At 42.6% G+C, this 25,411-nt stretch overlaps 2 protein-coding genes across 4 annotated transcripts in view; one reads left to right on the forward strand and one right to left on the reverse strand.

Moving 5' to 3' along the window:
• The window catches only part of FBXO4 (F-box protein 4), a 45,399-nt gene extending 43,359 nt beyond the window's left edge, over positions 1-2,040 (forward strand). For both annotated transcript variants that reach the window (XM_056538765.1, XM_056538764.1), the window contains exon 7: positions 1,141-2,040. In XM_056538765.1, the coding sequence (XP_056394740.1) occupies positions 1,141-1,224 (84 nt within the window). In that variant the 3' untranslated portion in view covers positions 1,225-2,040. The remainder of the gene's footprint in view (positions 1-1,140) is intronic.
• A 19,518-nt stretch (positions 2,041-21,558) lies between these two features.
• The window catches only part of LOC130290786 (keratin, type I cytoskeletal 18-like), a 125,813-nt gene continuing 121,960 nt past the window's right edge, over positions 21,559-25,411 (reverse strand). For both annotated transcript variants that reach the window (XM_056538856.1, XM_056538855.1), the window contains exons 8-9: positions 24,255-24,283; positions 21,559-22,155 (exon numbers count right to left, since the gene is read on the reverse strand). In XM_056538856.1, the coding sequence (XP_056394831.1) occupies positions 22,034-22,155; positions 24,255-24,283 (151 nt within the window). In that variant the 3' untranslated portion in view covers positions 21,559-22,033. The remainder of the gene's footprint in view (positions 22,156-24,254; positions 24,284-25,411) is intronic.

Genomic DNA, 25,411 nt, shown 5'->3' on the forward strand with positions numbered 1-25,411 from the left:
TAGCTGGTTGCCTGTGGTTACCTGTGCCTCTGGAGCTCTAGGTATATCATGTGATCACCCATCACATGACCTTAGGAAGGTCCTATACAGGGTAAATATCCTAATAACTTTTATATACAGTTTACATTCACTGTACAGTAATAGTGTAAAAAATTAACGTTATTAATGCAATTTAGTAATAAAAAAAAATAGATATTAGAATTAAAACAAAAAAGTAGTAGCAATAGATAGGCACTAGTGGACATACAAAGATATAGGACAATGGTAGGACACAAATACATCAAAATTTACAAGTAAAAGGAGTAAATGCCACAGTAGCTGGTAGGATACAAGAATAATACCTGCCAAAAGTATACAATAAAGGGTGCCAAACCATACCTACACCTGAACCCCCAACGATCGTTTCGCAATTATGCTGCTTCTTCAGGGCGCCCCCTGAAGAAGCGGCATAATAGCGAAACGACAGTGGTCGTTTGGGTACCACTTCACTATTAAAAATGTTGCCCTCTAAAGGGCTTTTTAAACAAGTACTGATTGATATGAATATACGAATATCGATCAGCGCTTGTATCAGGTAGCAACCTGCCTATGCAATACAGCCCTAGGTTTACAATGTCTAAGAATTAAAGTTTTAGTAAATCTGCCCCAATGTCTGCCTAGGAAAAATCTTTGTACACCTCATAAAGCCTAATTTCATGCATCTGGGTATGCAACAGAGCTTAAAGTGGACATGTCAGCAGGTTTTTAGGGTACATTCCCACACGGCGTATTTGCTGCGTATTTGCTGCTGCGTATTTTATTTTCTCTGTTGAAGTCAATGGGTAGGAAAATACGCAGCACCAAATACGAAGCAAATACGCAGCAAAATACGCCGTGTGGGAACGTACCCTTAGAGTATACTATATATTAAGGACATGGCCGTGCTTTGGCTTTTGGCTCAAAATCCCTACATACCCCTCATTAGTTAAAATGACCTCCCCATAATCTGACCAAGACATGAACTATTTACAAAAAATGCTGGAAAAACATATAGAAAAATAAATTGTAAAATGTTTTGCTACATCTTTCCTGAAAATTGCAGCAAAATGGTTACATGTGGACTTACCCCAACACTTAATGTAAATAATTTATCATTTTCAGGTACAAAACACAGAAGCGTCTACACTGCATGGTTTACTAGATGGCATTGCTTGGATTCTTGCTGAAGTTGGGAAAAAACTTTGAACATTGTCAAATTTCCAGTTACGATTTTATTTTCAATATACTGTACATACGTATTTTCAGGTAGAGTTTCAAGACAACCTGGGGTTGCCCTAGATCCACACTGCACTCATTACATTGCCACAATGCTACCTCAAAGTTTCCATGTGGGAAGAAAGGTTGCGGGCGACCTTGCACCCATCACATAAACTCTGAAGGCATACAAGGGCATACCTGTTTGCTGCTTCTTTTTTTAAACAGGCCTGTGAAAAATGAAAGAAGCCATCTGATTGGTTGCTATGGCTAACTACACCACTTTTCCTCTACACAGGTTTTGATAAATTTCCCCCACAGTGTGGTAATGCCATGATTTTATAAAGACTCATGGGTCACCAAAAGTCACCATGAACTCTAGCTTTATTTTATTTCTTTCTAATTTTCATACTTACATTTTTTTTAAAACATATTTTATTACATTTTCTTAGTAAAAAAACAAAGAAATAAACGAACATAACAATCTCTTTAATCAGACGAAAAACAGAAAAATGAAGGCAAGGCATACAAGGCCAATCATCTGCCCATACAAAGGCCTATGGGGCATGTCAGTAAAAGCTCACTTGATAACTAACACAAAAATCAAGAGTTACATAAATATAAAAGAACACTTTTGGTAAAGGTGAGAGTGAAAAAGGTGCAAGTTACCAGCGTTCATTGCGTGGGAAGACGTAAGGCCCCGAATGTATCTCCCATAGCACCCGACAGTACCACTCTGTGTGGCCAAAGGGCCTCACCATATCCTCTATTTCTGATTCTTTATATGCTGAAATAATAAAGACCTCCTATTTATCGAAAAACTTTTGTGTGTGTGTCACGTCTTGTGCCGTTCTGTATCTAACCTATCGACCAGGCAAAATGAGTTGAGTGAGTAGCATAGTATGGGTAGGGATAAAAGAGAACAACCAGGAGGCAAACAGGCAGCGTAAAGGGAACAGGAGGACTAAATGTATAAGTTGGGGTATCTTGAGGAGAGGAGGGAAAACCTGTTCCAGAGGACTAAAACTGGTGAAAAGTAGGGGACGTGGTGTAAAAGGAAGGGTTATATCCTACGTATCGTGTATGTAAACTTGGACCATGCGCCAGTAATCAACTGTAGAAGGACAGAACCACACCCCATGCCAAGTATGTTAGTGGAGTAGAGCATTTTGGGCAAGCTATGATCCTGTTAGGGAAAGCTGGAGTGGGGAGTATATTGAAGCCGTAAAGGGCTTTATGGGCCAATTTAAAATAAGTTTCACGCCATCTCTTATTGATGACACTCTTGTGAACCTTATGCCATCCCTGTAGGATACACTCCGAAATATCTCAATCAGGAATCCAGCTGGCCCAGGAGGAAAAAAGGGTATCTGGGTCAATTTTCAGAAGAACTTTTTAAGGGCTGGATAGAGAGTGGAGATAGTGAGGTTACGAGGGTGAGAACCTATGATGTTATCTACCGCGTGTATAGGGGCTTCCTTATCAAGGTTGCGTAGTCTATCTTTACAAAATGAGTAGACCTGGTTGAGGGGAGTTGGAATTTAGTCAACAGCGCAGAAGGAAATAACCAGCTTTTAGTAGAGTGATCCATAAGATCACCCGCTGTCCATAACCCTCTACCCTCCCAAAGTTCCAGCATCCTAGAGGAAATTCCTTGGGGAAAAACCGGCTGTCCTCGGAGGGGGAAATATTTGGACATCAGGAACGGGAGGTGGTGCAATTTGCGAACCTTTTTCCAAGCTACCACATGTCTTTCAACAGAACTGAGTGTTTCACAGACTGGGGCAACCTTGCATAAGGCATGTGCAGTAATGCGGAAAGTCGCCATGGGGACACCAGAGCACCTTCCAGACCGGTGATGGCATGGAAGGAAGATCTGTGGATCCAGTCCACTACGAAGATAAATAGGCAAGCAAAATGATCACCTTAACCCCTTAAGGACCGGGGGTTTTTGCATTTTCGTTTTTTGCTCCTTGTCTTTAAAAAATCGTAACTCTTTCAATTTTGCACCTAAAAATCCATATGATGGCTTATTTTTTGCACCACCAATTCTACTTTGTAATGAAGTCAGTCATTTTGCCCAAAAATCTACGGTGAAACAGAAAAAAAAATCATTGTGCGACAAAATTGAAGAAAAAAAACAACGCAGTTTTGTAACTTTTGGGGGCTTCTGTTTCTACGTAGTAAATTTTTCGGTAAAAATGACACCTTATCTTTATTCTGTAGGTCCATACGATTAAAATGATACCCTACTTATATAGGTTTGATTTTGTCGGACTTCTGGAAAAAATCATAACTACAGGCAGGAAAATTAATACGTTTAAAATTGTCATCTTCTGACCCCTATAACTTTTTTATGTCAGAGACAGCCCCATTCACCCTTACCCAGCAGGAGTGAGGTGGCACCGGTGCCCCTTCATGATCATGTGATTGATCGCTCTGAACAACCCACCAATCACAGACCTGCTGGGGACGGCAATCGGAGCGGAGATCGGCGCTGGCGGGGGTCTCCTACCTTGCCCTTGTCTGGCAGGGGTCCCCTCGTGTGCTGAGGCGGCAACAGGAGAAGCAGGATTGCTCCCGGTAGCAGGATACAGCGCGGTGGTCCAGCGGCAGGATACAGCAGGAGGTGAGGTGTGTTCACCTCCTACTGTTGCTTAACAACAAATTGCAGCATGCACAGCCAAAGGGCATTCTGGGAGTTGTAGTTTTGCAACAGCTGGAGTTCCAACTACAACTCCCAGCATGCCCTTTGTTAGTCTGCATGCTGGGGGTTGTAGTTAGGCAACAGCTGGAGGCACAATTTTCTAAGAAAAAGTGTGCATTCACCTGTTGCATAACAACTCCCAGCATGCACAGACTACCAAAGGGCATTCTGGGAGTTGTAGCAGTGTGCCTCCAGCTGTTGCAAAACTACAACTGTCAGCATGCCCTTCGACTGTCAATTCATGCTGATTGTTTCAGTTTTGCAACAGCTGGAGACACATTGGTTGTGAAACTGAGTTTACCTAACTCAGTGTTTTGCAACCAGTGTGCATCCAGATGTTGCAAAAAAGCAACTCCCAGCATGTATGGTCTGTCAGTGCATGCTGGGAGTTGTAGTTTTGCAACAGCTGGAGGCACACTGGTTGCGAAACACTGAGTTAAGTAACAAACGCTCAGTGTTTCACAACCAATGTGCCTCCAGCTGTTGCATAACTACAACTCCCAGCATGTATGGTCTGTCCCTGCATGCTGGGAGTTGTAGTTTTGCAACAGCTTGATGTTTGCCCCCCACCCATGTGAATGTACAGGGTACACTCACACGGGTGGGTTTACAGCAATTTTTTTGCTGCAGCAATTGAGATTCGGCAAATTTTCAGCCCCAGCACAAACTCCCAGCTCAAACTCACTATAAACCCAACCGTGTGAATGTATCCTAAAAACACTACACTACACCTGACAGCCACTGACTGTCCAGACATGCTAGGAGTTTTGCAACAGCTGGAGACACCCTGTTTGGGAAACACTTCCGTATTTTTATGGCGGATTCAAATTCCCAATTTAGGCCTCAAATGCGCATGGCGCTCTCTCGCTCTGGAGCCCTGTCGTATTTCAAGGAAATAGTTTAGGGCCACATATGGGGTATCTCCGTACTCGGGAGAAATTGTGTTACAAATTTTGGGGGCTTTTTCTCCTTTTTACCCCTTATGAAAAGGTAAAGTTGGGGGCTACACCAGCCTGTTAGTGTAAAAAAAAATATAAAAAAAATATTTACACTAACATGCTGGTGTTGCCCCATACTTTTTTTTAATTTTCACAAGCATTAAAAGGAAAAAAAGACCCCCAAAATTTGTAACTCAATTTCTCCTGAATACGGAAATACCCCATATGTGGGCGTAAAATGCTCTGCGGACGCACAACAAGGCTCAGGAGTGAGAGTGCACTATGTACATTTGAGGTCTAAATTGGTGATTTGCACAGGGGTGGCTGATTTTACAGCGGTTCTGACATAAACGCAAAACAAATACCCAGATGTGACCCCATTTTGGAAACTACACCCCTCATGGAACATAACAAGGGGTATAGTGAGCCTTAACACCTCACAGGTGTTTGATAAATTTTCGTTAAAGTTGGATGTGAAAATGAACAAAATTTTTTTTTTTCACTAAAATGCTGGTGTTACCCTACATTTTTCATTTTCATAAGGGAGAATAGGAAAAAAGCTCCCCAAAATTTGTAACCCCATTTCTTTTGAGTGAGAACATACCCCATATGTGGATGTAAATTGCTCTGCTGGCGCTCTACAATGCTCAGAAAAGGAGCGCCATTGGGATTTTGGAGAGAGAATTGAAGGCCATGTGCCATATTTCTTCTGAATATGGAAATACCCCATATGTGGATGTAAATTGCTCTGCGGGCGAACTACAATGCTCAGAAGAGAAGGAGTGCCACTGAGCGTTTGGTGAGAGAATTTGGTTGGAATAAAAGTCGGGGGCCATGTGCGTTTACAAAGCCCCCCTTGGTGCCAGAACAGTGGACCCCCACATGTGACCCCATTTTGGCAGCTACACCCCTCACATAATGTAATTAGGGGTACAGTGAGCATATACGCCCCACAGGTGTCTGACAGATTTTTGGAACAGTGGTCCTTGAAAATGAAACATTTTATTTTTCATTTGCACAGCCCACTGTTCCAAAGATCTGTCAAACGCCAGTGGGGTGTAAATGTTCACTGCACCCCTTATTAAATTCTGTGAGGGGTGTAGTTTCCAAAATGGGGTCACATGTGGGGGTCCACTGTTCTGGCACCAAGGGGGGCTTTGTAAACGCACATGGCCCCCGACTTTTATTCCAACCAAATTCTCTCACCAAACGCTCAGTGGCACTCCTTCTCTTCTGAGCATTGTAGTTCGCCCGCAGAGCAATTTACATCCACATATGGGGTATTTCCATATTCAGAAGAAATGGGGTTACACATTTTGGGAGGATTTTTCTCCAATTACCCCTTGTGAAAATGAAAAATTTGGGGTAACATCAGCATTTTAGTGAAAAAAACATATTTTTCATTTTCCTGTCCAAATTTGTTAAACACCTGTGGGGTGTTAAGGCTCATTGTACCCGTTGTTACATTCCTTGAGGGGTGTAGTTTCCAAAATAGTATGCCATGTGTTTTTTTTTTTTTTTTTTTTTTTGCTGTTCTGGCACCATAGGGGCTTCCTAAATACGACATTCCCCCCAAAAACCATTTCAGCAAAATTTGCTTTCCAAAAGCCAAATGTGACTTCTTCTCTTCTGAGCATTGTAGTGCACCAGCAGTGCACTTGACGTCCACACATGGAGTATTTCCATACTCAGAAGAGATGGGGTTAGAAATTTTGGGTGCCATTTTATCATATAACCCTTGCAAAAATGTAAAATTTGGGGGAAAACCAGCATTTTAGTGAAAAAAAAATATTAAGTTACACATCCGACTTTAACGAAAAGTCGTCAAACACCTGTGGGGTGTTAAGGCTCACTGGACCCCTTGTTACGTTCCTTGAGGGGTGTAGTTTCCAAAATAGTATGCCATGTTTTTTTTTTCTGTTCTGGCACCATAGGGGTTTCCTAAATGTGACATGCCCCCCAAAAACCATTTCAGAAAAACTTACTCTCCAAAATCAATTGTCGCTTCTTCCCTTCTGAGCCTTGTAGTGCACCCACAGAGCACTTGACATCCACCTATGAGATGTTTCCTTACTCGAGAGAAATTGGGTTACAAATTTCGGGGGGCTTTTTCTCCTTTTTACCCCTTGTAAAATTTCAAAAACTGGGTCAACAGGAACATACGAGTGTAAAAAATGAAGGTTTTGAATTTTCTCCTTAATTTTGCTGCTATTCCTATGAAACACCTAAAGGGTTAACACACTTTCTGAATGTCATTTTGAATACTTGGGGGGGGTTCAGTTTTTATAATGGGGTATTTCTAAGATGAAGACCCCTCAAATCCACTTCAAAACTGAACTGGTCCCTGAAAAATTCAGATTTTGAAAATTTTGGGAAAAATTGGAAAATTGATGCTGAACTTTGAAGTCCTCTGATGACTTCCAAAAGTAAAAACATGTCAACTTTATGATGCAAATATAAAGTAGACATATTGTATTTGTGAATCAATATATAATGTATTTGGAATATCCATTTTCCTTACAAGCAGAGAGTTTCAAAGTAAAAAAAAATGCTAAATTTTCGAAATTTCCATGAAATTTTTAGATTTTTCACCAAGAAAGAATGCAAGTAACTGTGTTTAAGTAGAATATGTCACGAAAAAACGATCTCAGAATCAGAATAATTGGTAAAAGCATCCCAGAGTTACTAATGTATAAAGTGATAGTGGTCAGAATTGCAAAAAAGGGCTCAGTCCTTAACCTCCTGAGCGGTTATCCCGAGCGTGACTCGGGGTTAATTTTCCCTGCCAGGATCGGTAACCCCGAGTCACGCTCGGGGTAGAATTTCAGAGTTTCCGGCCGGGCTGCACGATATATTGCGCAATGCGATATAGCAATACGGCCCCCGGGAAAACATGCGATTATCTGCTCGGGTCTGCTCCCATGGCGGGGGTCGGCCAGAGCAGGTAAAGAAAAATACTAAAAGTCAGTGTTTCCCTACCAGGGGGCCTCCAGCTGTTGCAAAACTACAACTCTCAGCATGCCCGAACAGCCAAAGGCTGTCTGGGCATGCTGGGAGTAGTAGTTTGACAACAGCTGGAGGCACCCTGTTAGAAAAACACTGAGCTAAGTGTAAAAGGAAAAAGGAGTAAAATAAAAAAAAAAAAACGTTGCTCACCTAGTCCCGGTCCCTGAAGATGTTGTTCCCCTCCGTGCGCTCCGGTCTCTGCTCTCTTCATTATTCATCTTCTATGACCTTTCAGTTTCCAGCCAATCACCGGCCACAGTGGTGTAAAGCCAGTGATTGGCTGAAGGGGAAAGGACTTGTTCTGCAGCAAATACACTAGGTTTAAAATCTGCCCGGCAAAGCCAGTGTATGCTGCTGCAGGACAAGACATGGTGAGAAGGGGGGGGGGGGGCGGGCGGAGGAAGAATGTGACATGAAGGGGGGAATGTGACATGAAGGGGGGAATGTGACATGAAGGGGGGGATGTGACAAGGGGGGGGGATGTGACGGGGGAGGAGAATGTAACATGGAGGGGAAGAATGTGACGGGGGGGGGAATGTGACAAGGGGGAGATGTGATAAGGGGGGGGGGGGAATGTGACGGGGGAGATGTGAAATGGGCGGGGGGAGATGTGAAATTCAATGCAAAAAATTGTACCGCTTTTGGTACAAATTTCCAGACAGAATCATTCCGCCAGGGAGGTTAAGGGGTTCCCCCCTGTTTGCTCAGCATGAGCTTCTGTAGCGCAATACAAGGCTTTTTACCTGCCCAGATAAATTTTGTAAATGCAGAGTTCAGCAGACAGACCTCAGCATGACACAAAAGGAGGGGTAGGGGATATAGGAGGCGGGAAAAGCTGACCATTTTGATTAAGTGGCACCGTCCCATAAACGTTGCGACCCCATCCATTTCCTTAGTTCCGCCTGTATTTTACTAAAGAGAGGGGGATAGTTCAGCCGGTATAGGGTGTCCGGTGTTTTGCCCACCCTAATGCCTAAATAGGTGACCGAGGAGGAAGATTTTAATTCCAAGCCCCGAGACTAACGGCAGCCAGCATGGGGGAGAAGTGCCCAAGGGAAGTAGTTCTGACTTAGTGACTAGGGATGAGCGAATCGAATCTGCCGAATCTGAATTCGTTACGAATTTCAGGAAAAATTTGATTTGCAACGAATCACTTAATGAAACTTCATTTAGTGCGGTCCAGGCTCCAGGGCATCTAAAATGGCGGATCCACATGTGAGGACATGGGGCAAGGAATCCTGGGAAGGCGGGAACAAGGGTAGGCGGAATGACCCTGAATCACATGCAGCATGCAGCCTATCAGCAGCCAGTCACCCTTTTGATGTCACAGCCCTATATAATCGGCAACCATCTTGCGGCCAGTCACTTCATCCTTTCATAGCAGAGAGATAGCTAGGGACAGACACAGTGCTGTGTTGCACAGAAAAGCTTTTTTTCCAGCAGGAATTCACCTCCTAGTCAAGTCAGCATTCTGTTGCACAGAGAGAGAGCAGTGTGTGTTTCACAGAAAAGCATTCTTACTGCAGCAATTCCCCTTCTAGTCACTGTGCACAGCATTCTATTACAGATAGGGGCAGAGAGCAGTGTGTTGCACAGTATGTTGCACAGAACAGCAGCTCAATCACAAATCCTGCCTAGAAGCACTGATAGGGAAGGGAGTGAGATTGAGAGAGAGAGTGCAATTTTGAGTGTAGAACACAGCGACTGTGTGCTGCAGCACTGGTGTGTACTGCTGGTGTTATGCACACAATACTTTTTTAAGCATACTTTAGCGCATTTTTCTCCCCTCAAGTATAAGTGCATACCACATATGTACATCTAAGTGGTGTACTACTTTTTTCCTGTTAGTCTCAAGGGCCCAGATAATGTGAAAGGCTAGGCAAAAGTACTTACTGGCTGGTGTTGTACACAAATACTTTTTTAAGCGTACTGTAGCGCATTGTACTCCCCTCATATACGCACTATGTATGTCAGGCAGAGAAGTGCCAGGATGTGCACAGAGGAGTGTCGGAGGCCTAAATTCATCAGGCAGAGGTCGCAGCAGACTAGGGGGCGAGTGGCAGCAGGAGTCGCAGTGGGAGGCCTGAGCTCCTGGTATCAGCTAGCGGTCATGTCTCGACCAGCAACCCCCAGTCAACAGTCAGTGGGTTGTATAGCAATTATTTGTTTAAATTATATTAAATATTTAAAAATGTACAAGTCACATGCAGATTACAGGCGTCGCTATTAGAATCACTGCCGCAGAGCGTGTGGATGTGGCAGCAGGGTCGGGAGACCATATGGCATCACAATTGAAGAGATTAGAGATTTTTTTATTTAATTTTTATTTAATATAATTTTAATTTATTTTAATTTTTTTAAATCATTTTTTGAGGACCCATTTGAGGGCAAGTCTGGTGCCAGTAGCCGCAGTTATTCCAGCTACAAGTAGTTGAAGTGTTAAGATTTTTAAGTAGAAGAAAATTGCAAATCAGGATAAATTTTTTTTATAACCAACTGGTGTCAAAACATGAATCTCAGAGTTCCCCGTTTATGGAACGGACTGTTGCAGAAATTTCTACATCTTAAACTGCCCCCCTTTTAAATCCACCCTTGATGACCTTGTCACATATAATACTACCTCTTTTTTTGATAGCACTTTTATCACAGATTTTAGTGTTTTTTTGAAGTTTTTATTTTTTGCACTTGCATGTTCTGTAACCAGGGCTGTAGCTCCAATGAGGTCAGCAAGGCAATCGCTTCAGGTGCGCTGTTGCAAGGGGGTCCAGCACACATTACACTGAGGCATTGATTCCCAACCAGGGTGCCAGGACACTCTGGTTGGAAATATGGCGCTAAATTTTTTTTTATTTTGCTGCCAGGCCTGCGCACCTGTGAGTCACAGGTATGCAGGCTAGGGGGAGGGAAGTCTGTGTGCAGTGCCGGGACAGTGATGCTGCAGCTCCAATCCTCATGTATCCTCCCTCTCCGGTGGAGAAGCTCTGGACTACAGCAGAATGATGTGGATGGAGGGAAGGAGCAGGGGCAGCACTGACAGAGGCCTACTCAGCTTCAGGTAGTGCACCCCCACCCTTCTTTCAGTCCTCTACACCTCTGTCACCCCTCGTAACCTCTCTGTAACCCCTGGACACCCCTCTGTTATCCCGTATTCCCCTCTGTCAACCCTTTACACCCTTCTGTTTCACCGTACACCCCTCTGCCACTCCTGTATGCCCCTCTGTCAGTGGCGTAGCTATAGAGGTCGCAAAGGTCACCATTGCGACCGGGCCCCCACGGCCTGAAGGTGAGACTTGTCGCTGATGTGTGTATGTACTGTATGTATGATGTGTGTATGTACTGTATGTATGATGTGTGTGTATGTACTGTATGTATGATGTGTGTGTATGTACTGTATGGATGATGTGTGTGTATGTACTGTATGGATGATGTGTGTGTATGTACTGTATGGATGATGTGTGTGTATGTACTGTATGTATGATGTGTGTGTGTGTGTATGATGTGTGTGTATGTATGGTGTGTGTGTGTGTACTGTATGTATGATTGATGTGTGTGTGTGTGTGTACTGTATGTATGTACTGTATGTTTGGTGTGTGTGTGTATGTACTGTGTGTATGATGTGTGTGTTTGTGTGTGTATATGTACTGTGTGTATGATGTGTGTGTATGTACTGTATGTACAGTACAGACCAAAAGTTTGGAAACACCTTCTAATTCAGAGTTTTCTTTATTTTCATGACTATGAAAATTGTAGATTCACACTGAAGGCATCAAAACTATGAATTAACACATGTGGAATTATGTACATAACAAAAAAGTGTGAAAATATGTCATATTGTAGGTTCTAGACACCTTTTGCTTTGATTACTGCTTTGCACACTCTTGGCATTCTCTTCATGAGCTTCAAGAGGGAGTCACCTGAAATGGTCTTCCAACAGTCTTGAAGGAGTTCCCAGAGATGCTTAGCACTTGTTGCCCCTTTTTGCCTTCACTCTGCGGTCCAGCTCACCCCAAACCATCTCGATTGGGTTCAGGTCCGGTGACTGTGGAGGCCAGGTCATCACTCTCCTTCTTGGTCAAATAGCCCTTACACAGCCTGGAGGGGTGTTTGGGGTCATTGTCCTGTTTAAAAATAAATGATGGTCCAACTAAACGCAAACCGGATGGAATAGCATGCCGCTGCAAGATGCTGTGGTAGACCTGCTGGTTCAGTATGCCTTCGTGCCTTCAATTTTGAATAAATCCCCAACAGTGTCACCAGCAAAGCACCCCCACACCATCACACCTCCTCCTCTAAACCAGCACACCTGTGAAGTGAAAACCATTTCAGGTAACTACCTCTTGAATCTCAACAAGAGAATGCCAAGAGTGTGCAAAGCAGTAATCAAAGCGAAAGGTGGCTACTTTGAAGAACCTAGAATATGACATATTTTCAGTTGTTTCACACTTTTTTGTTATGTATATAATTCCACATGTGTTAATTCATAGTTTTGATGCCTTCAATGTGAATCTACAATTTTCATAGTCATGAAAATAAAGAAAACCCTGAATGAGAAGGTGTGTCCAAACTTTTGGTCTGTACTGTATGTACTGTATGTATGGTGTGTGTACTGTGTGTATGTACTGTATGTGTGTGTGTATGTACTGTATGTGTGTGTGTGTGTATGTACTGTATGTATGCTGTGTGTATGTATGCTGTGTGTATGTATGCTGTGTGTGTATGTACTGTGTGTGTGTGTATGTATGGTGTGTGTGTGTATGTATGATGTGTGTGTGTGTATGTATGGTGTGTGTATGTATGGTGTGTGTGTATGTATGATGTGTGTGTGTGTGTGTACTGTATGTATGATGTGTGTGTGTGTGTGTACTGTATGCATGATGTGTGTGTGTACTGTATGCATGATGTGTGTGTGTGTACTGTATGTATGATGTGTGTGTGTGTACTGTATGTATGATGTGTGTGTGTACTGTATGTATGATGTGTGTGTGTGTGTGTACTGTATGTATGATGTGTGTGTGTGTGTGTACTGTATGTATGATGTGTGTGTACTGTATGTATGATGTGTGTGTGTACTGTATGTATGATGTGTGTGTGTGTACTGTATGTATGATGTGTGTGTGTGTGTGTACTGTATGTATGATGTGTGTGTGTGTGTGTGTACTGTATGTATGATGTGTGTGTGTGTGTACTGTATGTATGATGTGTGTGTGTGTGTGTGTACTGTATGTATGTGTGTGTGTGTACTGTATGTATGATGTGTGTGTGTACTGTATGATGTGTGTGTGTGTGTGTGTACTGTATGTATGATGTGTGTGTGTGTGTGTACTGTATGTATGATGTGTGTGTGTGTGTGTACTGTATGTATGATGTGTGTACTGTATGCATGTGTGTGTGTGTGTACTGTATGTGTGTGTGTGTGTGTACTGTATGTATGTGTGTGTGTACTGTATGTATGTGTGTGTGTGTGTGTACTGTATGTGTGTGTGTGTACTGTATGTATGATGTGTGTGTGTGTGTGTACTGTATGTATGATGTGTGTGTGTGTGTACTGTATGTATGATGTGTGTGTGTGTGTACTGTATGTATGATGTGTGTGTGTGTGTGTGTACTGTATGTATGATGTGTGTGTGTGTGTGTACTGTATGTATGATGTGTGTGTGTGTGTGTACTGTATGTATGATGTGTGTGTGTGTGTGTGTGTGTGTGTGTGTACTGTGTGTGTGTGTGTGTACTGTATATGTGTGTGTGTGTACTGTATGTGTGTGTGTGTGTACTGTGTGTGTGTGTGTACTGTATGTGTGTGTGTACTGTATGTGTGTGTGTACTGTATGTGTGTGTGTGTGTACTGTATGTGTGTGTGTGTGTGTGTACTGTGTGTGTGTGTGTGTGTATTGTATGTGTGTGTGTATGTGTACTGTATGTATGATGTGTGTGTGTGTGTGTGTACTGTATGTGTGTGTGTACTGTATGTGTGTGTGTACTGTATGTGTGTGTGTACTGTATGTGTGTGTGTACTGTATGTGTGTGTGTACTGTATGTGTGTGTGTGTGTACTGTATGTGTGTGTGTGTGTGTGTACTGTATGTATGTGTGTGTGTACTGTATGTATGATGTGTGTGTGTGTGTATGTACTGTGTGATTGTACTGTGTGATTGTACTGTATGTATGGTGTGTGTTTTGACTCAGAGGCTAGGTTTACCCTGGGCGGTATATGGTCCTTCTAGGCATAGCCCTGCTTATTTTTGCACTTTTCTTGGGATAGTAACTATGTTAAAGGGGTACTCCAGTGGAATTTTTTTTTTTTCAAATCAACTGGTGCCAGAAAGTTATACAGATCTGTAAACTACTTCTGATTAAAAATCTTAATCCTTCAAGTACTTATCAGCTGCTGTATGCTCCAGAGGAAGTTGTGTACTTCTTTTCATTCTGACCACAGTGCTCTCTGCTGACACCTCTGTCCATGTCAGGAACTGTCCAGAGCAAGATAGGTTTGCTATGGGGATTTGCTTGTACTCTGGACAGTTCCTGACACGGACAGAGGTGTCAGCAGAGAGCACTGTGGTCAGACAGTAAAAAAATATACAACTTCCTATGTAGTATACAGCAGCTGATAACTACTGGAAGAATTAAGATTTTTTATATAGAAGTAGTTTACAAATCTGTGTAACTTTCTGGCACCAGTTTTTTGTTGCAATCAGGCCCATAGTGTTTGTCTCTCCTGCATGCTACCCTTTCTTATACATCTGTGGCAGAACACGATAGGGAGGATGACTTCACTAGGACAGTGCTAGTGATGTAGGCAACCTCCCTTATAAGGTAAGAGGGCCTGGAGTTTGTGTCAGCATGAGGAGACCATATAGTTTCTGAATGGCACAGCCTGTAGTTGGAGGCAGAAGAGGAGACAATAGGGCCTCACAATCTCTAAGAATAAAAGATGCATTTTGAAATTTCCATTGAAGATGTATGGTACCTAGGGCTACCATAAACATATATAGGTAATGACCTAGGCCCAGCAGCATCACTAAAGCATGTAGTTGCTGAATGTCACAGACTAGAGCTGGCAGCAGCATGAGTACACAAGAGGGCTTCACAACCCCTCGGATTAAATGATGAATTTTGAAATTTCCATTGAAGATGTATGGTACCTAGTGCTACCATAAACATATATAGGTAATGCCCTAGGCCCAGCAGCATCACTAAACAATGTAGTTGCTGAATGACACAGACTGGAGCTGGCTGAAGCATCAGTAAACCATATATTTGATGAATGGCACAGCCTGGAGGTGTTGGCAGCATGAGGAGTCCATATAGTTGCTGAATGACACAGCCGGGAGCTGGCAGCAGCATGAGTAGACACTAGGGCTTCACAATCCCTAAGATTAAAAGACGAATTTTGAAATTTAAATTGAAGATTTTTGGTAGCTAGTGCTACCATAATTTTTTTTAGGCCCAGGCCCAGCAGCATAAGTAAACTATATATTGGCTGAATGACACATCCTGGAGGTGGCTGAATCATGAAGAGACCATATAGTGGCTGAATGGCACAACCTGCAGTTGGTTGAAGCATAAGGAGACCATATAGTGTCTGAATGGCTGGCACAGCCTGGAGTTTGCTGAAGCATGAGACCATTGAAATTTAAAGGGGTTCTCCACTGCCCTGCCTTCTGGAGCTCCGCTCGCAGCGTCCGGAAGTTCATTACTACTGTGTGTGGGCTTCCGTGTTCGAGGCCGCCCCCTCGTGACGTTACGCCCGCCCCCTCGACAAAAGTCTATGGGAAGGAGGCGCGATGTCCATCCTATCTCTATGCAGTGTAATGAATGCTATGACGAACCACAAAATGGCTGCCAGATATATAGGGCTGTGACATCACAGTGGTGACTGGCTGCTGATAAGCTGCATCCTGCATGCGATTAAGGGTCATCCGGCCTACTTCCCTTTCCGCCTTCCCAGCGTTCCTTGCCCCATGAACTGACATGTGGATCCGCCATTTTAGATGCCCTGGAGTTTAACCCCTTAAGGACCAAGGACGTACCGGTACGTCCTTGGTCCTGCTCTTCTGATATAACCCCGCGTCATATCATGGCGGGCCCGGCGTCATAGTGAAGCCGGGACCCGCCTCTAATAGCGCGCAGCGCCGATCGCGGCGCCGCGCGCTATTAACCCTTTAGCCGCGCGCTCAAAGCTGAGCCGCGCGGCTAAAAGTGAAAGTGAAAGTTCCCGGCTAGCTCAGTCGGGCTGTTCGGGATAGCCGCGGCTAATCGCGGCATCCCGAACAGCTGACAGGACAGCGGGAGGGCCCCTTCCTGCCTCCTCGCTGTCCGATCGCCGAATGACTGCTCAGTGCCTGAGATCCAGGCATGAGCAGTCATGCGGCAGAATCGTTGATCACTGGTTTCTTATGAGAAACCAGTGATCAACATAGAAGATCAGTGTGTGCAGTGTTATAGGTCCCTATGGGACCTATAACACTGCAAAAAAAAAAGTGAAAAAAAAAAGTGAATAAAGATCATTTAACTCCTCCCCTATTAAAAGTTTGAATCACCCCCCCTTTTCCAATAAAAAAAAAACACAGTGTAAATAAAAATAAAAATAAACATATGTGGTATCACCGCGTGCGGAAATGTCCGAATTATAAAAATATATCATTAATTAAACCGCTCGGTCAATGGCGTGCGCGCAAAAAAATTCCAAAGTCCAAAATAGTGCATTTTTGGTCACTTTTTATATCATTTAAAAATGAATAAAAAGTGATCAATAAGTCCTATCAATGCAAAAATGGTACCGTTAAAAACTTCAGATCACGGCGCAAAAAATGAGCCCTCATACCGCCCCATACACGGAAAAATAAAAAAGTTATAGGGGTCAGAAGATGACAATTTTAAACGTATTAATTTTCCTGCATGTAGTTATGATTTTTTCCAGAAGTCCGACAAAATCAAACCTATATAAGTAGGGTATCATTTTAATCGTATTGACCTACAGAATACATATGAGGTGTCATTTTTACCGAAAAATGTACTACGTAGAAACGGAAGCCCCCAAAAGTTACAAAACAGCGTTTTTTTTTCAATTTTGTCGCACAATGATTTTTTTTCCTGCTTCACCATAGATTTTTGGGCAAAATGACTGACGTCATTACAAAGTAGAATTGGTGGCGCAAAAAATAAGCCATCATATGGATTTTTAGGTGTAAATTTGAAAGAGTTATGATTTTTTAAAGGCAAGGAGCAAAAAACGAAAATGCAAAAACGGAAAAACCTCCGGTCCTTAAGGGGTTAATGAAGTGATTTGCGCTATAGAATCGCGGTGATATTCGCAATCGTTGTGAATCGAATATTTCATGAAATTCTTAGCAAATTTGGGTTTTTAGCTTCCATTCACTCATCTCTATCCATAGCATTAATTAGGTAAGTAGTTGAACATGTGACAGAGTACCATTGCTCTTAGACTTATGGGTAGAAACTGTTAACCCTTGGATTAGACTCATGTGCGTGCTTAGAGTACACAGAAAAACAGCAAATACACTTGCAATGTAATAAAGATATAGGCCCAGATTTATGAAACTGTTTGAGAGAAAAAGTGGAGGGATTTTCCCATAGCAACCAATCACAGCTCAGCTTTCACTGTACCAGAGCTCGTTGGCTGAGCTGTGATTGGTCGCTGTGGAAAAATCTCTCCACTTTTTCTCTCACACAGTTTGATAAATCTGGGCCATAGGCCTTATAAATTTAAAAATGAAGCAGCAAAGCTAAGACTACAACCACCCTAACTAGGTTAAGTGTAGCCACTGGCCCTTCGGCACTGGGCTACCTCAAACCCATCAACTACAATACTAGCGCTTAATTTTATTTTTCATGCTGCCAGTTGTTTTATAAAAGGCAGTATTTCCTTATTGGAAATTCCTATCATGTAGAAGAGAACTGTATCCAACAGGTGGCAGATCTTAAAGGAGTTCTATTGTGAAATTTAACTTATCCCCCTATCGTAAGGATAGGGTATTAGTAATAGATCGCAGGGGGTCCGACCGCTGGCATTCCATAGAGATACATGGAGGGGGTGCGTCGGCCAAGGCTTCCCACGGGGGTTGGAACAGCTGCTTACGGCAGACTGCTGGGGTCCCATTCAGGAGATCGCAGGCTGATCCCAGTGGTTGGACCCCCGCGATACGTTATTTTTCACTGCACTACTCCTTTAAGATGTGTATTCTTTAAATAAGCTACCCAACCAGTCTACTTGATTTGGCTTTGGAAAGTATGAGAAGATCACTACTGTTTATGTTTGGGACTGTAACAGCCTTTACTCTTTCAGAAAGGCTTTCCATAAAATTTTGGAGTGTGTTTGTGGGAAGGTGTAACCATTCAGCCAAAAGCACAATTGTGACGTCAGGCACTGATGTTGAATAAGAAGGTCTGGCACAGAAACTGCATTCCAAATTATCCTAAAGGTGTTTGATGTGGTTGAATTCAAAGCTCAACACGCCAAACCATTCCTTTATAGACCTTCCTTTGTGTACTGGGGCCCAGTTATACTGGAAGAGAAACGGGCCGAACCCTAACTTTTACCACAAACTTGGAAGCATCAAATTGTCTAAAATGTCTTGCTGTCTACTGTAGCATTACCATTACACTTTACTGGAAATAAGGGGCCTAATTTAATCCCTAGAAAAACACCCATACCATTTACCCTTACACAAAAATATTACAGTAGACACTGTGCATTATATGGATACTGTAGGTAGCATTCTGTGCCCATCAGATGGCCAAACTTTCTCCTCGACTAACTGACTGGACCTGCTGGGTAATGTTGGCAGAGGGAGGTTATAGCTTTTACCTCTGAACTAATTCATTGCAGATGTATTCGATTTAAAACAGGATAATCTCCTGTATATTACTCATTCTTGGTTATATTTTATCTGGTGATCTTCTCTTGCCATGTGCGGTACAGGAGCCATAACATACTGGATATCTATTTCTAGATTCTCCAGGGATTCTTACCTATTAAAAAGTATAGTTACTTCGCACCACCTGCTATAAATCTTGAAGATGTATTAGCAGTGATGTCGAGAGACCTCATTGCCAGTAATAGATTCTATACACAGGCTTAAAGGGGTACTCCGGAGGAAAACAAATTTCTTAAAATCAACTAGTGCCAAAAAGTTAAACAGATTTGTAAATTAATTCTATTAAAAAATCTTAATCCTTTCAGTCCTTATCAGCTGCTGGACAGAGGAAGTTTTAAAGTTTTTTTCTGTCTGACCACGGTGCTCTCTGCTGACACCTCTGTCCATGTCAGGAACTGTCCAGAGCAGGAGCAAATTCCTATAGCAAACCTCTCCTGCTCTGGACAGTTCCTGACACAGACAGAAGTGACAGTAGAGAGCACTGTGTTCAGGCAGAAAATAACTACACAACTTCCTTTGGAGCATACAGCAGCTGGTGAGTACTGAAAGAATTAAGATTTTAAAATAGAAGCAATTTACTTTTTGGCACCAGTTGATTTAAAAAAAATAGTTTTCCACCGGAGTATCCCTTTAAGATCGAAATATACCTAGAAGAGATTTTACTTATGCTGGCAGCTACCCCATGTTGAGAAATTGTTATACTTTTTTGAGGAATCTTTTACTTCTCGGAACAGAATTCAATTTAAGGGACTCGTATGTTATTAGGATAATGCCTTACAGTTGAATGACCTGCATCTTGCACTTGTCATGTGACCCCTTGCACCTTTTTTGCTGCATTTACAATTTAGCTACTGTTTTCTAATTCACTGAAAGTCCTTTGGAGAATGAGTGGTGGTCAAGCATGTGTGCTGCCTCTCCATTCACTCGGGGGACAGATTCTCATGATTGGTGGTGGTCTCAGCAGTCGGAGTCCCACTAATCAGCTAGTTATGTTCTATCCTCTGCATAGGTCATAATTCATGATCTTGGGATCGACCCTTTAAGTAACTTTGATACATGCCCAGATATTTTGGGGCCTTGAGCTAAATTAATATATTTGAAACAACTATTTTATCATGTGTCTTACTGTAATAGGCCAGAGAAATATGGATTAGATCATTCTTAGGATCGGTTGCAGAAAGTCCTAGAACTGTACCATTGATCTGAATAGGGTTTGCATAAGTCCATGTGGTAGAAACAACCCCATGCATGTGCATAGATTTCTCAGTAATTACTATTACTGGTGGCAGAAAGTTATACAGATTTCTAAATTACTAATTTAAAATAAAAAAAGCCTTCCAGTACTTGTCAGCTACTGTATGCTCTGCAGGACATTGTGTAGTTCTTTCCAATTTGACATGGTGCTCTCTGCTGACACCTCTGTCCATGTCAGGAACTGTCCAGAGCAGGAGCAAACTTTTCCTGCTCCTATAAATTCTGTCTGGCACCAGAAGATTTAAAAATAAATAAATAAAAATGTTAGCCACAAATCCAGAATTGAGTGGTTTCATGAATACTCCACATCTCTTTTGACAAACAAAATAAACCAGTTCTTTTTTATTAGAAGTTTATGAAATATCTGTTGCTCGTAGACAGAAAAATCAATTTCTTTATTAATTCAGTTATTCTGGATAAAAAATATTTCCAAACCCAACAGCTTATATGTTCTTTTTTCACAGATCCCAAATATAATTTCCCAAATTTACAATTATTAGTGTTTCAATTTCCATCGTAAATATTGAGTTCCCAAACGCTCTTCAGCTTTAGATGTCCAGATCCAATAATATCACATTCTATAGACTCTCATTGCAGAATTCAGCAGTCAGGCCACATTCACACAGTAGTATTTTAGTAAGGGTTTTGCATGAGTAGCTGTTAGGCTTCTTTCACACTAGCAAATTACTCCGTTTAGCAAATTCCGTCGCTAGTTCCGTCCTAAAATCAGCTGTCACCGGCAGTAACCAAATCCTATACGTCCGTTAGAAAATCTCATTATAGTCTATGGGATTTTTCTAATATCGTTTTAATCCATTATAGTCCATTATTGATAACGGACGTTATTTTGTGACGGAAGATAGTACGGAAGAAAATAGTTCATGAACTATTTTTCTAATATCGTTTTAATCCATTATAGTCCGTTATTGATAACGGACGTTATTTTGTGACGGAAGATAGTACGGAAGAAAATAGTTCATGAACTATTTTCTTCCGTACTATCTTCCGTCACAAAATAACGTCCGTTATCAATAACGGACTATAATGGATTAAAACGGATATTAGAAAAATCCCATAGACTATAATGGGATTTTCTAACGGACGTATAGGATTTGGTTACTGCCGGTGACAGCTGATTTTAGGACGGAACTAGCGACAGAACTTGCTAAACGGAGTAATTTGATAGTGTGAAACAAGCCTAAGCTAGAACTAGGAAGCTACATAGAAGAGGTGCAAATTTCTATTATAGTTTTTTTCTGGGTAGGACACCTAGCTTTGGCTTAAAGGGGTACTCCGCTGCTCAGAGTTTGGAACAAACTGTTTTGAACGCTGGAGCCGGCGCCGGGACTTCGTGATGTCATAGCCCCATCCGTCAGGACATCACGCCCCCTCAATGCAAGTCTATGGGAGGGGGCGTGGCGGCTGTCACGCCCCCTCCCATAGACTCGCATTGAGGGGGCGGGCGTGACGTCATGAGGGAGCGGGGCTATGATGTCACGAGCTCCCGTCGCCGGCTCCGCCATTCGGAACAGTTTGTTCCAAACGCTGAGCAGCGGAGTACCCCTTTAACATACTGACTAAATGTGGAAATGGATTACCAACACTATAGCTTACATTTTTTATAAATCGTTTTTCAAGATACTTTTGGAGATATTAGTAGAGGATTTTTTAGGTGAAGCAATGCAAACATTACTCGCTACAGTCCATTCATTTAGAGGAATGCAGTCAAAGGTTCTGCAGTCTGAACACATGGGAATAATGCACGGCCGTGGCATTGAATTTTTTTTTTTTACAATAGTAACCTTGCAGGCAGAGAGCAGAATTTCAGATGATGCCATTGCTTATAACAAGCCTGTTGATATAAACTTACATTACATTTTACATTAGATTACATGACAAGAAAAGCAGTTTTCTGCATTGCTTGGCATTACTTGTGATGGCGCCATTGGTCTTTTAGCTGCATAACTTAGATGTAGAGGAAGCTGCCGGGGACCAGGTTCACTTCTTTACTTTCTCAGCATGCTCGTATTCTTCCACCTCACTTGATTCACCGACAATCTTTCCATCCACAAGAGTCTGTGTGACAGTTTTGACTATTTTTTTGGTTCTGATATCTGGTTCTGTAAATACAAAGAAATTAAAGCTCAGAGAAACACCCAAACAATAACTTAGCTTATCAATAGTTGTAAAGGGACTTGGCCACAAAAGTACAGTAAGTACATAATAACCTTTAAAGGGTAACTCTCATTAAATTTTTTTTTGCTATTGCACTCCTTATGGTAAATAAAAAAATATGTTTTATTTGTGCTAAAAAAAAAGCTCAAGAGCACATTTTCCCCAATCTTATACACAGACTTTGGACCGAAGTCCAAACACAGGAAATGCAGCCTGGAGTGCTGAGGGTGGGTGTCTAGCCTCATCCAATCATAGCTCCTCTCACACTTAACTGCTATATGCTGTTGGTTGGGCAACCCCCCCCCCCAGCACTCCAGGCTGCACTTCCTGTGTTTGGACTTCGGTCCAAAGTCTGTGTATAAGATCGGTAAAAATGTGCTGTTGAGCTTTTTTTAAGCACAAATAAAACATAGAAAACTTCATTTTTTTTAAACAAAGTGTATTGGAAATATTTTTTATTTACCATAAGGAGTGTAATAGCAAAAATTTGTTTTAATGAGAGTGCCCATTTAATGAGATTTGGTAAATTACGTTGTATCACAATTTAGGTAAAAAATTTGAGTGCCAAATATGAACCAGAATAGGTTTACGAGCCATAGGAGAGCATTGTATCTGCACCCACTCCTGGTCTTGTGTATTTCGCCCTACATGTGAATCACTGCATCAGTAAGGACTAGAGAAGCTGGAACCACGACAATCTGCTAATTGTAGGTGCTTCAGTCTAAGAACATGTTTAGACTTGATTTTTTACCCCAGGAATTATAATGCTGATTCTGTAAAGGAATCTTTATAAAATCTGTAGGAAATCCACGCAGAAAAAAACATGTTACATACTGATGCAAAGGTCGTGGGGGGAGTATGTGTTTGTGTGGGGGGGGGGGGGGGGGGGAGGGGGGATGTAGCCATGCTCTAATGGGGCTGATCCGTGTTCTAATCCCCTGCATATAAAAAATGTAAATATTTAGTGAAGATCTCATGGTCTGCCTCGGATTTCTGTAATAACTTTACTTAAAGGGGTATTCTGGTGGAAAACAAATGTATACAGATTCGGAAATTATTTCTGTTTAAAAATCTTAATTCTTCCAGGACTTATCAGCTGCTGTATACTACAGAGGGAGTTGTGTAGTTCTCTCCAGTTTGACCACAGTGGTCTCTGCTGCTACCTCTGTCCATGTCAGGAACTGTCCAGAGCAGGTTTGCTGTGGAAATTTTCTCCTACACTGGACAGCTCCTGACATGGACAGAGGTGGAAGCAGAGAGTACTGTGGTCAGACCAAAAAGAACCATACGACTTCCTCTGGAGCATACAGCAGCTGATAAGTACTAGAAGGATTAAGATTTTTAAATAGAAGTAATTTAAACATCTGTTCAACTTTCTGGCACAGGTGATTTGAAAAACATTTGTTTCCATTGGAGTACCCCTTTAAGTCAGTGAAAACTGGAAAACTTGTTGTTTTCTAAAGAGCACTTTTTTGGTGGTCTATCTTCAGGACAGGCCATCACTAGCTAATTGGTGGAGTATAGATACCAAGCACTGCCATCAATCAGCTATTTGGCATAGCCGTAGCACCCAAATGTAACCATTGTATGTGAGCTGGAACCCTTGGCTCCGTATATTGTGTAGTGGTGGTGCTGAGTTACTGCAGTGCAACTTTTTAAGTTGGAAATATAGAAAAAGTTATGGCTCTTGGAAAGGGGACATGAAAAAACACCATTGCAAAAAATGCTTTGGCACTCAGATTACTTGACAAGTATCTTTTTATAGATATAGGAGGAGATATCAGATTGGTTGCAGAGGAAAAGAGGAAACCAATCAGATTGCTTCTTTCATTTTCAAAAGGGCCAGTGAAAAAAAAAAGAAGTGATCTGATTGGTTGCTATGGGCCACTGGTCAACTTTTCCCCTGCACAGGTTTTAATAAATTTCCCCCATATTTTACAAGTCAACTATTTAGGATTTAAACATTGGCTGCCTCACAGCAAAATCTGGCTATGAAGCAGCATAAATATTCCCTCAGATCTGATATTATGTATAGGTCACTTACCTCTTGGTTCAGGTATGACGATTGTCTCTCTGAAAAGTAGTAAGAACAACTGTTAGTGGAAACTATTGAATACAAAAGCCCTATGGCCTGCCCATATTATCAGAGCTGACATGGTGACAGAACTCTTGTCAGGTTCCCTCACTGCTGAACAATATAGGGGGAGTCCGAAATAAACAAATCTACAAGCTCCACAATGTAGACTAAGGGTGCGTTCCCACCTGGCATATACGCAGCGTATTTCACGCTGCGCAAAATTTACGTCAGCAGCAGGAAATATGCTGCGTATTCCTTGCTCACCATACACACAGGGCTTTCCGGCGGCAGCCCTATGTCTGTAGTGAGTTTTGGAGGCGGGGCTGTGTGCCGGCATGACTGTGCCGTGCGGCTCCGCCTCCAATGGCCTATGATGGCCCCGACATACGATCATTTCAACATACGATGGCCTCTCAGAGGCCATCGCATGTTGAAGGCAGCATCAACATACGATGCTTTTGTATGTCGGGGCCATCGCATAAACGGCTATCCGGCAGCACAGACTGCTTCAGCTGCCACCGGATAGCCGTTTACGGTGCCCCGTGTGGTCCTCCGACGATCACTTACCTGTCCTTGGGGCTCCGGCGTGTCCTCTTCGGGATCCCCTGCATCGTCGGCGCTCTCCATCGTCGTCATCACCTCGCTGCACACGCTGTCCCGTCATCCAATAGGAGCGGCGTGCATTGCGACGTGATGTCGGCAACGGGGAGCGAGGATCCCGGGGAAGCAGAGGACTTGCCGGAGCGTCGGGGACACCACGGGGACGCGGCGACATCCAGGTCAGCGGTGACGAGCGGTGACGGTCCGGAGCGGCGGGGACATGTGAGTATAACCTCCAATACCAGTGGTCTTCAACCTGCGGACCTCCAGATGTTGCAAAACTACAACTCCCAGCATGCCCGGACAGCCGTTGGCTGTCCGGGCATATTGGGTGTTGTAGTTTTGCAACATCTGGAGGTCCGCAGGTTGTAGGCCACTGTCCTATACTTTACATTGCACGAATCCCTCAACATACGATGGTTTCAACAAACGATGGTCCATTTGGAACGGATTACCATCGTATGTTGAGGGACCACTGTAGAAATCTATCCTGGGTTTTGCAGCAGTATGGTAAGTCTGGGGAA

The sequence above is a fragment of the Hyla sarda genome, chromosome 9, assembly GCF_029499605.1.
Source record: "Hyla sarda isolate aHylSar1 chromosome 9, aHylSar1.hap1, whole genome shotgun sequence".
Classification (NCBI taxonomy): Eukaryota; Metazoa; Chordata; class Amphibia; order Anura; family Hylidae; genus Hyla; species Hyla sarda.